Here is a 16,239-nt window from a genome sequence, read left to right as displayed (position 1 = left end):
GTATAATCTTCCATGTAGGAAGGTTGCATTGAAGCCAACCCTCAAATTTGGTAGTAGGAATGAGGCTTCCTCTTTCTCACTCCTCAGCTTTGTTGAATTGGTTTCTTAATATAATTTGTTGAGTCTCTTCATAATGGAATTTGATGGGCAAGATCAGCAACCCTCCTTTATATTAGCAAATAGCAAATTTTGTGTATGTGCCATAAAATACAGAGGTGACAGGTCTAATGATGTCAACAAGCCCCTTTCCCCGCCCTTTCTGGACACAGCCTTGAAATTAGCATGTGGTGTGAATTCTGTTTGGGTATCTTCCATTTCCACTGCAGTATGATGGACGGTTACTTTACAACTGAGGGATTGTATCATTTAATAGTAGAGTTATTGCTGTGGGCGGATAGATGTTCCTCATGGTTCCCTAGTGGGTGGGGATATGTGAATGACCCGAGAATCAGCTAGGCAGCGTGTTTAAAATACAGTTTTACTGTACCTTGGAAGTTGAATGGAATCTGTTCTGGAAGTCTGTTTGACTTCCAAAATGTTCGAAAACCAAACTGTAGTTTCTGATTCGCTGCAGGAAGCTCCTGCAGCCAATCAGAAGCCGCGTAAGCCCCATCAGATGTTCGGGTTCCAAAAGAACGTTTGCAAACTGGAACAATCACTTCCTGGTTTGTGGCATTCGAGAGCCAAAACGTCCGAGTTTCAGGGCATTTGGGATCCAAGGCACAACTGTACCCTGAACTTCTTGGTAGCACGGTAGCTAATTCTGATTCCTTATTGTCTAAGCAGGCCCTGGAAAACATCTGCTGAGTTAAAAGAACCCTGAACCACGAGCTCAAATAAATGGGCATTACTCTCAGAACAGCATGAAAAGCTTTGTTTGTTTGAAACGACTTAGGAAAGCCATTTCTTAAGTCTTTGCAATCTTAAGGAGTGATGTCATTTTAAAAACATAGCAAGCTTGTGTTAACAATGAACCAAAAGCTGAACTAGCAATTAGTAAATTTGCAAGAGGCTTGGTGATAAAATATGGGATAAACTTTTGTGGGCATCGAAATAACACAGGCTTTGTGTCGGGTTTAGTGCTTCAAATACCGTTTTAGGATGATTAAAGCTCATAAGCATTTTCAAAGCAACGTTATCAGTGGAAAATGGAAAAGACCCTTTTGGAATGTGGTGGCTAGACCTCTTGCTTGTAGCAGGTTCTCCTGGGAGCCTGAAGTATCCTCACCTGTTGTAGTGGCACTTACATGACTTCTAACCCCCATCCCTAGTGGCTGCTGCTGATTCCACCCCCCCCCCATTTTTTTTACCTTCTAACACTTCTCTGGCTGCTTTTCTAGTAGAACGGACTGTCCACCTACGTGTTCCTGCACCACGTTTACAGCATTTACTAACCAATGTTAACTCAACTTAACCTTGGCTGTTCGTCTGATCATTCTGCAATGACTGTTGGGTCCACTCACCGTGAAGGAAAGATCGCTTTAAATATATATACATTTATACTGGATTAACTCGTCAGCAGTAACCAAGGCAAAAATGTGCTATTGAACTTTTGCACGTCTTTCTAGCATGAGTAAAGTGTTCCTTCCACCTTCCTACCAGGTACTTGGTTTTAGTTTTTTCAACAGTTTCATCTGGATTTGAAAATCTTTGAATATTCCATGATGATTAGAGTCGAATTTTCCATGAAATCTAGATGTGGCTGGATTTAATGAAACTACCGGAGTGCTCTGATGGTGTTTCCTGCTTGGCAGGGGGTTGGACTCGATGGCCCTTGTGGTCTCTTCCAACTCTATGATTCTATGATTCTATGATTCTACCCTTAGGATAAAGAGTCCAGCATCATAAGCCTGAAATCTTAAGTTAGACTTTTCACAACATTTATTCTGTTTGATTCCCCCCCCCCCTTCCCTGCAAAATGATTTGTTTAGTTTTTAGTTACTTTTTGTTGTTGAGCATTTTCATTCCTTCCCCCATTTTAATTTTGGTTATTTTGGGGCCACTTCTCAATTTTTGTTTTCCAAAGGATGCAGACTCTGATAGTGGGGATGACTCGGACAAGCGGTCTTGCGAGGAGAGCTGGAGGCTGATCACTTCCCTGAGAGAGAAGCTGCCCCCCAGCAAGTTGCAAACCATAGTTAAAAAATGTGGCCTCCCCAGCAGTGGGAAGAAACGAGAGCCTATTAAAATGTATCAGATACCTCAACGTCGACGCCTTAGCAAAGACTCCCGATGGGTTACCGTCTCAGACCTGAAGATCCAGGCTGTGAAGGAGATCTGCTATGAGGTGGCCCTCAATGACTTCCGACATACGCGCCAAGAGATTGAGGCCTTGGCCATTGTGAAGATGAAAGAGCTTTGTACTATGTATGGGAAGAAAGACCCCAATGAACGTGACTCATGGCGAGCCGTTGCCCGAGACGTTTGGGACACTGTGGGGGTTGGCGATGAGAAGATCGAAGACGTGCTGCTCAATGGGAAGGGCATTGCTGATGTGGACGACCTAAAGGTGCATATCGATAAACTTGAAGACATCTTGCAGGAGGTGAAGAAGCAAAACAACTTGAAGGATGAGGAGATAAAAGTCCTTCGAAACAAAATGCTCAAAATGGAGAAGGTTTTGCCCTTGATCAGCTCCCAAGAACCAAAGGGCCAGGCAGCCATGGCGGCCACAAAAATGAAAGAGCAACCCAATGTCCCCAAGAAGGTGAATGCTGAGGGAAGCGTGAGAACTGATGAGACAGATGCCCACATGAATGATGGCCGTGTCTCCCAGTTAATGGAGGAGGACCCAGCCTTCAGGCGTGGGCGGCTGCGCTGGATGAGGCAAGAGCAAATCCGTTTTAAGAACCTACAGCAGCAGGAAATAGCCAAACAGCTTCGCCGGCAGAACATGCCTCACCGGTTCATCCCGCCCGAGAACCGCAAACCCCGCTTTCCGTTCAAGAGCAACCCTAAGCACAGAAACTCATGGAGCCCGGGCACGCATATAATTATTACGGAGGATGAAGTGATTGAAGTGAGGGTTCCAAAGGAGGAGGAGAAGAAGAAGGAGGAAATTGGGGAAAACAAAGACCCGTGCGGTAAAGCCCCCCTTCCCAAGGACCCCCAGCAGCTTTGGTGTGCGTACGGCCCTCAGAGGGGTCAGGATAATATCCAGATCAAGAGGCAGCCCTTGAATGCTCAACCGCAGCCAAGCCATCTGCAGCCAGAAACATCCACTCAGCTCCGCTGGAGAAGCAATTCCCTCAATGGGCAGCAGAAAGGGCTGCGTCGCCAGACATCTGACTCATCAGAATCAGCGCCCTCTTATGGTGGACTCCACAATCAAGACCTGCAGACTTTCCAGCAGAAGCGCCACATGCATCAGCACCGCCAGTCTTATTGCAATTATGGCACTGGAGGGGTGAATCCAGAGAGCAACTTAGCCAGCGGTCGTGCAAGACAGACTGATCAGCCTAACCACTATAACCAGTTTGTGACCCCTCCACGGATGAGGCGACAATTCTCTGCACCTAACCTCAAAGCTAGCCGAGAAACAACTGTCTGAGTCACTGGAGAGTTGAGGAGGGAGAGCGGTGCTTCTTGTGGGAGGTGGTGTTGGTGGTTGTAGCTATACCTACCCTGAGTTTCAAATGATCATTTTTAGCAAATGTGTGGTTTTATATGCGAAGCACAAACATTTTCTACCTATCTATTATTGCCTGTGAAACATGTTAGAATTGTGGAATATTGATGATTGATAACCCTTACCTTAGGGGCTTTGGGAAGATGCCTTCATTTTATTTTATGGGGATACCTTTTTTATATATATATTAAAAAATTGAAGCCTTTCTGGAATACCTTTGGACAATCAACAAAAGCAAATCTACTATGTAGTGTTTGAATGTCATCTGTAAAAGCTTCAAGGCAACAATTTAGGAATCTGACCCTTGAATCTCAAGTTGTATTCAGATTCCTTGTTTTGGTTTTCCATCTTCTCAGTTCATCTTGTTAAAATTCACCCATAAAACTTCCGGTTTGGGGCTGGTAAGAGAACACAGTTAATCTCTGGCCCTTCCTTCTCTGTGCCTTCAGGAAATAAAACACTGACATGTGCAGTCCTTCTTGTAGAGTCCTCCAAACTCTCATCTTCTTGCAAAGTGCTTTTTTAAAAATTGCATTCTTCCTTAGCTTAGGTAGAATCAGTATAACATTACAGGGGCAGCCAAAAGCTGCCTAAATTAAGTTGCTTGCCCAATTCTGCATGCTGCCTTTAAGCGATGTGATGGGTGTACAGCTGCAGCATCTTTCTCTTCCAATTCACATGGGTCTTTAATACGTTATAACTTAAAAGACAAGGACAAGGATAGGGCCTTCTTGGATGTTATTGGATTTCGACTCCCATCAGCCCCAGTCCCAAGCTGGCCAGTGGTCAGTGATGATGAGCATTGTAGCCCATCAACATTTGGAGCGCTCAGGATCCCCATCCTTGGACTTGCAGGGAGATTTTGATTGGTTTTTTCCACTTACTCTGTGGGGGCACAACTCCACAGTGAACTTGAAATCCTTCTAACTCCCAAGAAGCCCTGGCAATCATTTTGTGGGGGTGAGTAATTTTGTGTTGGCTGCTTAGCTCCCAAAAATGACTAGGTCTCTCCAGGTTTGTTTCAGGAGTTTATTATGGCAGTTCAGTCAGTTTACATTTGATGCACAAGCAGGACTCTCAAGTGGGGCAAAATGGAAATTTCTGCCTTTTACCTCCTGCAACGACCGCTCTAGGTCTGATTACACCATTGGTCAGGACCCATTACCTGATCTTGCGGTGGGTCATGAAAACCGGAACTATCACCATGCAGTTGCGTGGTAAAATAATTAAGATACAGATCCCCAAATGTATGTTTGGGTTAAACAGTGCAGACTGACTCCACATGGCACTGCCCCACCAACCTTAGTCTGTCCTCAGCCAGCCTCCAGCCAGCCCCCACCTTCCTGCCTTTTTACTAATATACAGCTCCCTCCCCTTTGGCAGGCATGAGGATGGGAAGAAAACTAGAATGAGTTGGCTCTGCCTTTCATTGGCTGCAGTTGTGGCTATCATTGGCTCCACCGACTGTTCAGCTCCCTGCCTTAACACCCTACCAATCCCAATGGACACCAGCCACCACTAGGATTCAAGGTGGTTCCCTGGTTAGAAAAACAGGTGACCTCCTGGATTACACTGTACAGTTCTCCTTGTCCAGGCACACAGTCTCAGTCCTTTGCCTGGCATGTGCTCACGTCAGTCGCATGGGGGAATATGGACAGGAGCCTTTCCCCAGTGAACACAATAATGGGAATTGCCTGTTGTCCATGAATTCAGTTGCCAAGTATGTTTTCTCACTATAGGGCAGAACCCAGGGAAGATTGGAACTGCTTGCAGGGCCATAAAATTAATTAATTAATTGGCCAATGAATTAAATTAAATTAATTGTATTGGTTTCAAAGAGAGAATATGTTTCTGTAGACAAAGCCCCCTGTCAATTTTCTTTTGCTGAGCCAGAGATTACAGTTAAGTTTCCAGCATAAAAGGTGACACGGAGCAGGGGAGTTGAAAAAAACTAAAACTTGAAAGTCTTGTGCTTATTGAAATTCCTCAATTAAATTATGTGTCCTTTAATTTACCCCTTTTCTCGCTGCTTCAGGTTTTTAAACATATCTGGGGACCTGAGCCTTTTATCTGCCTCATTTCCATAGCTGTTTATCCTTTGAGTTCTCTTGTCCGAGGAACAATTTGTGCTTCATAAACCATGCCACCAGGTTTTTTTAAATTGGAACTCTCTTATCTGGAACAGCATTTCAATTGAAAAGCTGCCTATTTAATTCTAGCTAGGAAATGAGCACAATGCAGTGACTGACTAGCAGAGTCCAGTTACGACACAGGATGCAGGCAATCCATAAAGGTTTGTAAGAGGACATTAAAATCATATTTTTAAAAGAAAATAATTCTATCCCCCCCTTCATTTCTGTGATAAATGCTGTGCAGACCCCTTAAAGAGAAATAGGATGAGAATTTGTGGGTCTTGGGACTAAGTTAGACTTCACACACTGATGCATATAACTGTCTCCCAATGTTATATTTAAATGAAAAGCAGCCTTCGGAGGCTGGGGTCGGGAGTGGAGGGGTACGAGGCTTCTTAACTCTTGCCCCAGCTGTTTTCCTACTTGGTCATCCTTCCCCAAGCTGCTTTTCTATGTGGAGGGGGAAAGCAGATGGGGAGATTAGCTGCAGAAAACCAGCTGATGGGTAATGGATTACCAACAGGTATTTGTTGCTGAAAGTTCTGGAGTTGAACTGTCAACTCCAGAAGATAATTTGGGGTGGGGGGTTAACACCTACAGAAAAGCCGTTCTGGGGTGGGGAGAGTTCCACACACTGCTGCCATCCCTAACAGTTAACTTGTCTCAGAAGCAAATCCCACTGAGTTACATGAGACTTGGCCTAAAGCAGACATTTCATGCTCCAAGGACAAAAAGGTATTCCAGTCTGCATTGAGAGAGCTTCTATTATTACACTAGTGTTATTAACAAGTCAGGAGCTGTGTGATTTAGACAGAGCTGAAGTAAGAGTTCCCGGGACCTCCCAAATATGTTTTTAGATTGCCTTAAAACAGCGTTTGCCAACCTGGTGCCCTTCATATGCTTTCAACTTACACTGGTGGTGAAGGCTGCCTTAAAGTTACAAGTTGGGGAGAGCGTTGAAGGTGGGTGGGTGGTGATGCCTCCTCTTTACTGTTTTTATCTGCTATTCAGCAACTTCTTTCTGACTGGGCTTAATCAAGAAATCTGTCCAAAGTTAGAGGGAGAGGATCTTTTGCGTGTTTGAACGTAGGTTCAAGCAGATCAGTCCATTCACTCTTGCCTTTATATATATCGTAAAAATGTGTTTGCCTTTTGAAATAGTTTTGAGAGCTACAAGAGGTGTGAACTTCGGTTATCATTACTGTAAAGGAGGAAATGACTCTTCCGGTGAAGTGATAGGATTTTGAAAACCTGTCCATTTATTATTGCTTCCCCCCAAAAAAGGGGTTTTAATTTTTTTTAAAAAGCAAAACTCTGCATTTTGTGAAAAGCAGAACTGCTTGTGCATTTTAACAAGTGCTTTCAATAAATGATGAAATACTCTTGTAAATCTTGTCTTGTCTTGGTTGGGATCTAAAAGCATTTGCTTTCTTTTTAGAAGCCCTGTTAGGGGGCAGGAGTTCCTTTGAAATGAAACAACATGGCAAAAGGTTGATGGAACTTCCTCCTCATCCGCTTGGCCCCTTCAATGTGGAGGGGTGCCCTGTGACATTGAGAGGAAGCAGATCAATGGACAGTTACCTTGTCCTGCTTTGAACTGAAACAAACCTAAACTGTCCTGTGCAGGGCTCAGGCTGTGTAGTAAAGGGGAGCAGAGCTTACATGTTGCTTCAGCATCAGTTTTCCTTCGACTGAGCCTTATCAGCAGTGTCCATTGTTAAGCTCCACCTTGATTAAAGCTGCCTCTTCGTTTAAAGGCATCCATCCTGCTCTAGTATTCTTGCTCTAATGAAGTGGGGTGTATCCAACTAAAGTCCTTTTCTGACTAGATCCGTTGAAATTATGGGACTAAGTTAATCATTAGTGGGTTATGTCTAATTACTGCATACTCATTGTGTTGGAGTCATTGTTCCTATTGACCTTGGTGGATTGTGCTCAGGAACTGATCAACACATTACAAAGAACCTAGAAATCAGTCCCAGGCAATAGAATTCTGAATTGTTGTTACTTTTCCTATTTTTACAAATTCTAAAAGCTTCTAAAACCTTCATCTGTGTGGTAAACAAAGATGGGGGAGAGGGAGAGATTTCGCATAGCAGTTGGCCAACTGTGCTAGCAGATTACATGTAGCATTTCAGGGTGGGTTTGTAGTTGTTTGTATGTGCAGGGTGGGAGAACTTTTAAAAATATTACACCCACCCCTGTCAAAATACCCTTGTACCTTCTGCATAATATATTGGTCTTCTCTGAGTTGTAAGGGGTGGACTGGGAGGTATTGTCTAATATGTGGGAAAGGGTCAGATCTGCCCCAGAATTGACAGGTGTGGGGTTATTTTGTAAGCCCAATGGTGTGTTTGGGGGAAGGGCGCTTGTTCAGTGGTTAGAGCATCTCTGCATCCAGAGAAGGTCCCCAGTTCAATTCCTAGCATCTCCAAGTAGGGCTGGAAGAAATCTCCATCTGAAATGGTGGATAACTGCTGCCAGTAAGTGCAGACAACACTGAGCTAGATGGAGCAACCCTGTGGGTTGAATCTATCTAAGTTCTCCTCAGAGCAGATCCACTGAAATTAATGGATCTAAGTATATCATTTCCATTAATTTTAATGTGTCATCTGTGAGCAGGATTAACATCTGATACTTCCCTATGTTCCTTTGTATGCAGGCTGTAACCAAATCTCACAAATGAACAGAACCAGTTTAAATATCAAAACCAGGGTCCCCTTCAACCTTTTTGAAAGAAGCTAGGCTAATTACCTTAAATACATAATACAGAAATCATCCAGACTTTCAGCTAAGCTTTCTGTCGTCTCATCCTGCCATGCAAACATTTGTGGGCTATGTACTATTTTCCATCTTCGTGTGCCTCAGAGAAGCCAAGCAAACCCGTTAGATTAACTATCGAGCGTTGCCAGGAAACGGGCTTACCTTACCAGGCTATTTCCTTCCATTGATGAAATGTTGCCTGCCTTTTTTGTTGGGAGTCTGGGAAATCAAACCTCCCCACCTCTGTGCCCTTTTTGTTATTAATAGCTTAGAGCCGTTTCTGTATGCAAAGTATGTGTGTGTGTGTGTAAAAGAGAGAGGGAGAAACTACACCCACTCTTTCTGCACATTACGGTATTCAGAGCTTATGGCTTTCTTTTTAACTTCTGATTTATTAAGTATGTGAAAATTTGATGTGTGCTTGAGGGTTCTAAATAGGTTCTAACTGGTAAGAATAGGTTAGAACTGTGACCCAGTAGACGTGGCTGAATTTCAATTCCCATCAGTCTCAGTCAGTAAGACTGATGGTTGGTGTCAGAGACTGGTTGGACACTGAGGAATAGTAGCTGGATACTGGTGAGTGGGCACCAGGAGAAAGGGGTGGGTGGGGTGGAGACTGAATTGGAAGATGGGATCGGTCTGGGGGAGCCTGAAACAGTCAGGAGATGAGAGCCAGAGGCAGGAGAAACTGCCAGATTGGAGAGTGAAGAACAAGTGCAGGAGGAGAGAGAGAGAGTCTGGTGTAAAGGGCTTCCACATCTCTTCCTCCTGCCCCCACCAGGATTGATTGGCGGGGGGGGGGGGCGGCGGCGGCGCAGAAACAGGTTACTCACTGGTGGCATCTTCGCCTGCTTGCACACAGCTTGGGTGTAGGAGGTTAGAGGCAGGGTTTTTATTTTGCTGCAACTGTCTCATTGGGTGCACACCTAGGAGTAGTTGAGAGGCATAGGACAGATGGACGTGCCTTTTCCTAACTTGTAATTGTACTTTTGAAAATAAAGAGTTACCGTGTTTTCCTGTCTATAAGATGACCCCATGTATAAGATGCCCCCTACTTTGGGGGACTCCAATTTAAGAAAATGGGGGAAGGTAGCCCCCATGTATAAGACGCCCCAAATTCTGGACATTATTTTTTAGGGGGAAAAACCTAGTCTTCTACATGGAAAAATACGGTAAGTTCTCACTTTGGGCATTCCTTACCTGACAGGCAAGGAGGATGGGAATTCTAGTTTGACAACACCAGTAGATCCACAGGTACCTTTCCATCCTAGCAGAAGCAAGTCCTTCTGTCCCAAGGATGGGAAACCAGATGTTGCTGGTCTATGAATCCTCTCATCCCTGCCCACTGGGCAATATGGCTGGATAGGGATGATGAGAGTTCAATAATATCTGGAGGGCCACAGGTTCTCCACCGTGGTGCTGTCCATACTGAATAACTATGCATTCTCTCTAGTAATGCATTCTCTCTAGTAATGCACACCTGGAAGAGAACTTGAGCCCTCTGTCTAGCCTATCTTTTGTTTCCATTTTTGAAGCTGCCTCCAAAAATCAAGCCCGATATCTCAACTACCTTGCTGTTCTAGCCTTAGAGATGGCTCACCACACCTTAAGGAAATGTATTTTGGAATACATTTTTACTAAATAATACATTCCCAACATTTAGCTTAAGCCTTTTCTTGTTGTTGGTTGCACCCATCATTTCTTCTGGATGGGGCTGAACATTTGATTCCCCTTTTAGAGTATCTGCTTTGTTGTACGGAAGGTCCCAGCTCCAAGAGGCTTGGGGAAAGACCCTGATTTGATTACTTAGAAGCCAAAAAGACAGAATGGGGTTAGGTAGATAATATTCATACATTTGTTTCCTCCTTAAACCTACCCTTCACATGTTTTGAATGATACTTTGTTTCTTCTTACCCAAGCTAAGCAAACCCAGCTTCATTTTATGCTGTTCTCCAGAGCCCCATCTCTCCCTGCATCCTCTCTCAATGCTTTCCTCACAATATTAAAGTAGCAAAAATAATCTCCCTGAAGTGAGTTGTCCACAAAAAAAGTTTTTTAATAGTTTGCCTATCCATACTAATTTCAGTTAGTTCCTTGAACTGCAGATATGGGACATCACAGGCCTCCCAGTCCTCTCTGTCTGACCCTAGGGGCTTTCCCCAGGCCACAACCGTTGTGAACCACATCCTTTACCAGCCCTGCTTTGCACCCTCCTTGTGTGTTTTTGCCTGGCTGGAATGTGTCCTTGAACTCTGATCATGTCTCTTGCTTGTTTGGTTGGAAGATGGAGATGTGTGTGTGTGTGTGTGTGTGTCTGTGTCTGTGTCTGTGTCTGTGTGTTTAGAAACTAGCCTACTGTACAAAGGCAAAATTCACTTTCCATTTCTTTTGTATTTTCTTATCAGTCGCCTTCCACACACATGTCTGAAGGTTATGTACAAAATGCAATAAAAAGCTAAAAACAACATAGAAAATAATAGCAGACCAATTTCAAAACATTACCAAGTTGGTGAGGGATCTGGAGACTAAGGGTTGTCTCCAGTGCTAGTCCTACCCCTAAGTAGGCCTATTAAAGTCAATGGACACAATTCACTTAGGTACATTAATTTCAGTAAGTCAGCTCTGAGTATAACTTGGTTGGATACAACACAATCTACTATGAGGAAAGGAACTGGGCATATTTAGCTGAAAGGAGAGATGAGAGGATTTTTAATCCTTTTATGAAATCTGCATGCTAAGGGAAATGTAAGTTGCAGTTAATGTGCGAAACAACCAGCTTTTGTGCACATTCACCAAGCCTTGTGCAGAATGTGCACAGAATCCTTCCATATGAAGAGAAAGTTGTACACATTTCCCAGTCAGTGTATATCATCTCCAACAGCCTTGGAAAATGTGCATATCTCGGCTGAATTTTGCACTTTCTTCAGACATTATGCACAGTGCCCAACAGGCATTAGGGAACATACATATATCAAATTAATGTGCACATTCTGCAGTCAGTATGCATAGTCGCCAATCAATGTGCATTTTTTTCTGTTTCTTGTTCAGAAGATTGAAATCTGTACCCCCTGAGCTGCTTCTGACCCACTGCCTAATCTTACGTGGCCCAATGCTCAGCCAAACATCAGGGAGAAAGGGGAGGCAGACTCCAGATAAATATAATGTTTTTTTCCCCCTGCAGTCCAGCCCTGTTTTCACCACTCCCAGCTGCCCCCCTTGAAAGGCCTTTCAACTCAGTGATTCTTAGACCCACTTACGGAGCAGAACTTGACTTTCTGTTGTTTAGGTGTGGGCTTCTTCAGCAGATCACACAGATCAAACTCAAATATTATTTTGTCCTGCTCCACCAAATTTCCCAGCTGTTGAACTCCCATGGAAATTGTTTGGTTCCCCCCCAGCAAATGGATAGATGAGACATTTATCCCAGAACTCTTCTCTGCCTGCATCTTTTGTCACCTTCTTATCTCTGGAGTTATGTGTGTGTTCTTCCACCTCCTCTCTACTTTTGTCTGTCTCTTCTTCTCCTACACGCTCTCTTCTCTTTCCCCTTCAGGATTATGAGAGTAAGCTCCAGGCCTTACAGAAGCAGGTGGAGACCAGGTCATTGGCTGCCGAGACCACAGAGGAGGAGGAGGAAGAAGAGGAGGAGGGTGAGTTCTGGGTGGAATTCAGACAGTTTGGGTTGCAGAGAGAGTGAGAGACTGCTCCACAAATGTTCAAGGTGTCTGTGGAAATGATCACAGCTCTTAAATCTGCTTTCACCAACCTGACAGTCAACAAAATGAATATCAAAGACTACAGTTCCCATCATCCATTACTGTTGCTCATGCTGGCTTGAGCTTACGGGAGTTAGGACTCCAACTACATTTGGAGGGCCACACATTCACCACCCCTGAAATAAACAAAATTACTATCAAAGATTACAGTTCCCATCATCTGTTACACTCAGCCATGCAGGGTGGGGCTGGTGGGAGTTGTAGTCTGAAACATCTGAAGGGCGCCAGGTTGATGAAGGCTACCTTAACAAAACAAAAAGTGACTTTCCTTCCCTCTTGATGCAACCCAGTGTTTCAGTTTAACACAGAACAATCTCTTCCAGGAACTTCTCTGTATTTATCACTTGGATGGTTTTGGAAATATGTCTCTTACCCTTCAGGATCAGCACCCTTTAGGGTAGACAACAAATACATAAAACAGTCAGGGTGTTGCAGTGTTCTGCACAATATGTTGCATAACCCTCACAATGACTGTAAGGTTAGGCCATGGTTTTTACCTTCATATTGCAGAGAAGGGCTTCAGAGAACCATATCTCAGTTTCTTAGCTGGTATACTCTTTTGAGGGGGATAGTTTGCACTCTGTGAAATTCTTAACAGTTTCTCTCCCTCTGATTCTTTTTAGGACCTCTATAGATTCTGGACATAGTTAGATCAGGGTGGGGAACCTCAGATTCAGGGGCCAAGGGTAGCCCTCTGTATTTCTTTATCTGGGGCTCATGAATTAAATGCTTTTTCCTGACATGATGTCTTATTGCTTATGAGAGAATATGGCCCTCAAACTGAGAAAGGGTCCCCACTCAAGACCTCAGATTATCTGGGAGGGGTGGGGCTCATGGGAAATTGGCCCCTGTCTTCAGTTCAAATGAACCCAATGACCTTCTCTCCTTCCTGCAGTACCCTGGACTCAGCACGAGTACGAATTAGCCCAATGGGCTTTCCGGAAGTGGAAGTTCCATCAGTTTACTTCCTTAAGAGATCAGCTATGGGGGAATGCAGTCTATTTGAAAGAAGGCAATGCAATCAGCGTTGAGCTGAAAAAGAAGGTAGGGGGGAATTCACGACTGAATATGACTGCATGCTGTGCACACCTGTGTCAAGTCATCTTGCAGAACAAATGTGGGTGGTTTCTGAATTGGAGGGGAGTTGGTTAACTTTGAAAGTTTGTCAGAGGATATATTTGAGAATCTCAAATGATCTTGCAATTCCCAGTTCTGCTGTGGTGCTTCAGCATGGTTCAGATTTAGCCTGTGGTCACATTGACGCCATATATTTAAAGCACATGGCTTTCCCCTAAACAATCCTGGGAACTGTGGTTTGTTAAGGGTGTTGGGAGTTTTGTAAACAACAGTTCCCAGGACTCTTCGGGGAAAGCCATGTGCTTTAAATGTATGGTGTCAGTGTGACCATGGCTAGAGTTTGGAGGGGTCAGTTGTGAGGCAGACCTTCTGTGAACCTGAATGCTCCCTGCCTTTTCCTGTCCTCAAGTTGGTGGTAAGGCGGGGAGCACAGGAAGAGACCCCTAATGGCCCTTGCTCCCTTCAGCATATTTTTGTTCTCCATGGGGAGATGAAGGGAAGCTGTTCCTGCTTTGTCTCAGCTGTGGGAACTGTCTTTCTGCTTAAGGAAACCAGATCCCTGCTATAGGCTATATAAGAAAGCACTTCTAGATCCAGTCTTATCTGAAGTTCAGTCTGAACACCTGATTTTCATACAGAAGCTCTGAGGTTAAATCCTCAGCATCTCCTGGTTTGTCTAGGAAAGACCCCAGTCTGAAACCCTGGAAAGCTGCAGCCAGTGTCAACAATACTGAGCTAGATGGACCAATGGGTCTGGCTCAATATAAGGCAGCTACCTATACCTTAAGGGAAGGAGTGTAGCTCATTGGGAGGTCGTCTGTTTTGCATGCAGGGAGTCCCATGTTCAATCCCCACTTTCTCCAGGTGGAAACCGGGAAAGGACTCTTTCTTGATGTTCTGGAGAGCTGCTGCCAGTCAGTGTAAGCAGCACTGTCTTAGCATAAGGCAGCTTCCTCTTTTCCTGTACATTACCTCCATTCCAGGTGCAGTTCCAGTTTGTCCTTCTGACCGACACGCTCTACTCCCCATTGCCACCTGAATTGCTGCCGCCTGAGTCGGAGAAGACCCGGGACAACCGCCCTTTCCCTCGGACAGTGGTGGCTGTGGAAGTCCAGGATCTGAAGAACGGTGCAACTCATTATTGGTCCCTGGAAAAACTCAAGTACGTTAGGGCTGCCATCAAAGTCACCCTTCTGGGAAGCATTTTATTTAATTTACAAATATTTCAGCTCTGCCTTTTCCATTCTGGTGATCCACCAGGCAGTAGCATACAACACTCAGGATGACCTAAATTAAAAGTATAACAGGATTATAAAAGAACAGCAGGAGTAAAAAAAAAATGGGGGAAGAGCCATTTTGTTCTCACCTCTGAGAACCTAGAGTGCCTTTGCCATTTGGAATAGGCAGTACTGTAATCAGGGCTTGGAAGGTTAGTTTTAAAAAAAGAGCTAGTTTAACATGTCCAAAAGAAACTATATTCCAGCTGACATTCGTGGAATGTGCATTGTTTAATTTATTTCCCCCAACAATTATGATCTTTAAACTTAAAGGCTCATGGAGTCTAAAGAATAAAGAGGACACACAAGAGAATGAGCTTGAAGATGAACTAGAAATTGGTCAAAGTTCAGCTTCCAAAACCAACATAATTCACTTTCAGTTCACCTGGCAATTTTGGGAACTGCTTTCAGGTGGATGCCAGAACTTTTGGAACTAATTCAGTAAACTTGGTTAAACTGAACTGGTTCACTCCAAGCACTAACTGTAGTGTGTGGACCAATGGCATGATTCCACATGAGGCAGTTTCATACCTTTTAAATGCAATATGGACTTTCTGGTTCTGCATTTATCTTCTTGCCCCCTCTGCTCTCCAGGCAGAGACTGGAGCTGATGCGAGAGATGTACGACCGAGCAGGAGAAATGGCCTCCAACACACAGGAGGATAGTGAGAGCACCATGACTGGGAGCGACCCTTTCTATGATCGATTCCATTGGTTCAAACTTGTTGGGAGGTAGGTGGTTACAAATTTCTATTGGCTGGTTGACTTCAGCTTGGATGGTGAATGGAGGTTTGTAGGTAGAATGTTGAAAGCATTGTCTTACGGATCTCCAGACTTGGCTTGCATTATCATCCTGTATAACAGAAAATGTCATGTTGGAAGAGGTTCAGATGATGAAGAGGAGACAGTGATGCTTTTTGCAGAGTTGTTCTATTGGTCTTATATATGGAGTTGACCTGCAGACGCGGCCCAGAACTTGAAAGTGGGCTAAGGATTTTGCAGGTCTGTTTGCAAGTTGATCCTCTCTGTGTGTGATAACTTCACATGTTATATTTCATTCCCTGCACAAGATGCAGGGCAGAGGAGAACTGTAATAAATTTGGGTTCGTTGTCTTGAGAAAAGAATTAATACGGTTGTTTTCCTAAGTAGCAGTTCAATGAATCCTAGTTTTTGGCTGGAGCACTCTCAGCAAGCCAGGCTCCACTGCCTCACACCATTCTCCAGGGATCATCTCTCAACTCCTATCTCAATGTTTATCATAAGGAAATGTCTCTTGCCTTTGTATATCTTGTAAATATCTAACTCTTGAAGAAAAAAGAAATCATTCATTCTGACTTTTAAGGGTTGCCATATGTCCTTGTTTTCCAAGACACGTCCTCTTTTTTATGGGTATGTAAAATGAGAGTCGTCATAGCGATCCATAGTTAAAAGTAGAAGTCGGTAAATATGTCCTCTTTTTTGCTCTTCAAAACCCTAGACTTTCTTCAGTAAAGTCCCCATAGTTCAAGGAACAATAGATTAAAAGACTCTCATAACATACAATATATATAAAGGCACACAGTACATGCAGAGAGAGCATCTGAAA

General features: G+C 44.0%; 1 protein-coding gene across 9 annotated transcripts in view; it reads left to right on the top strand.

The window, feature by feature from the left end:
* Positions 1-16,239, top strand: part of KIF1B (kinesin family member 1B) — a 136,283-nt gene that overhangs the window by 80,642 nt on the left and 39,402 nt on the right. For 8 of the 9 annotated variants that reach the window (XM_081870711.1, XM_081870708.1, XM_081870710.1 and 5 more), the window contains 4 exons: positions 12,077-12,173; positions 13,195-13,343; positions 14,360-14,538; positions 15,248-15,385. In XM_081870711.1, the coding sequence (XP_081726837.1) occupies positions 12,077-12,173; positions 13,195-13,343; positions 14,360-14,538; positions 15,248-15,385 (563 nt within the window). Of the gene's footprint in view, positions 1-2,026; positions 7,151-12,076; positions 12,174-13,194; positions 13,344-14,359; positions 14,539-15,247; positions 15,386-16,239 lie in introns of those variants that run through there. The other variant, XM_081870715.1, reaches the window with a different exon arrangement.

This window comes from Podarcis erhardii (assembly GCF_964252035.2).
Source record: "Podarcis erhardii genome assembly, chromosome: 7".
In the NCBI taxonomy this organism is placed as follows: Eukaryota; Metazoa; Chordata; class Lepidosauria; order Squamata; family Lacertidae; genus Podarcis; species Podarcis erhardii.
Note: the sequence above shows the minus strand (reverse complement) of the source record. Positions and strands in the feature narration are given on the sequence as shown.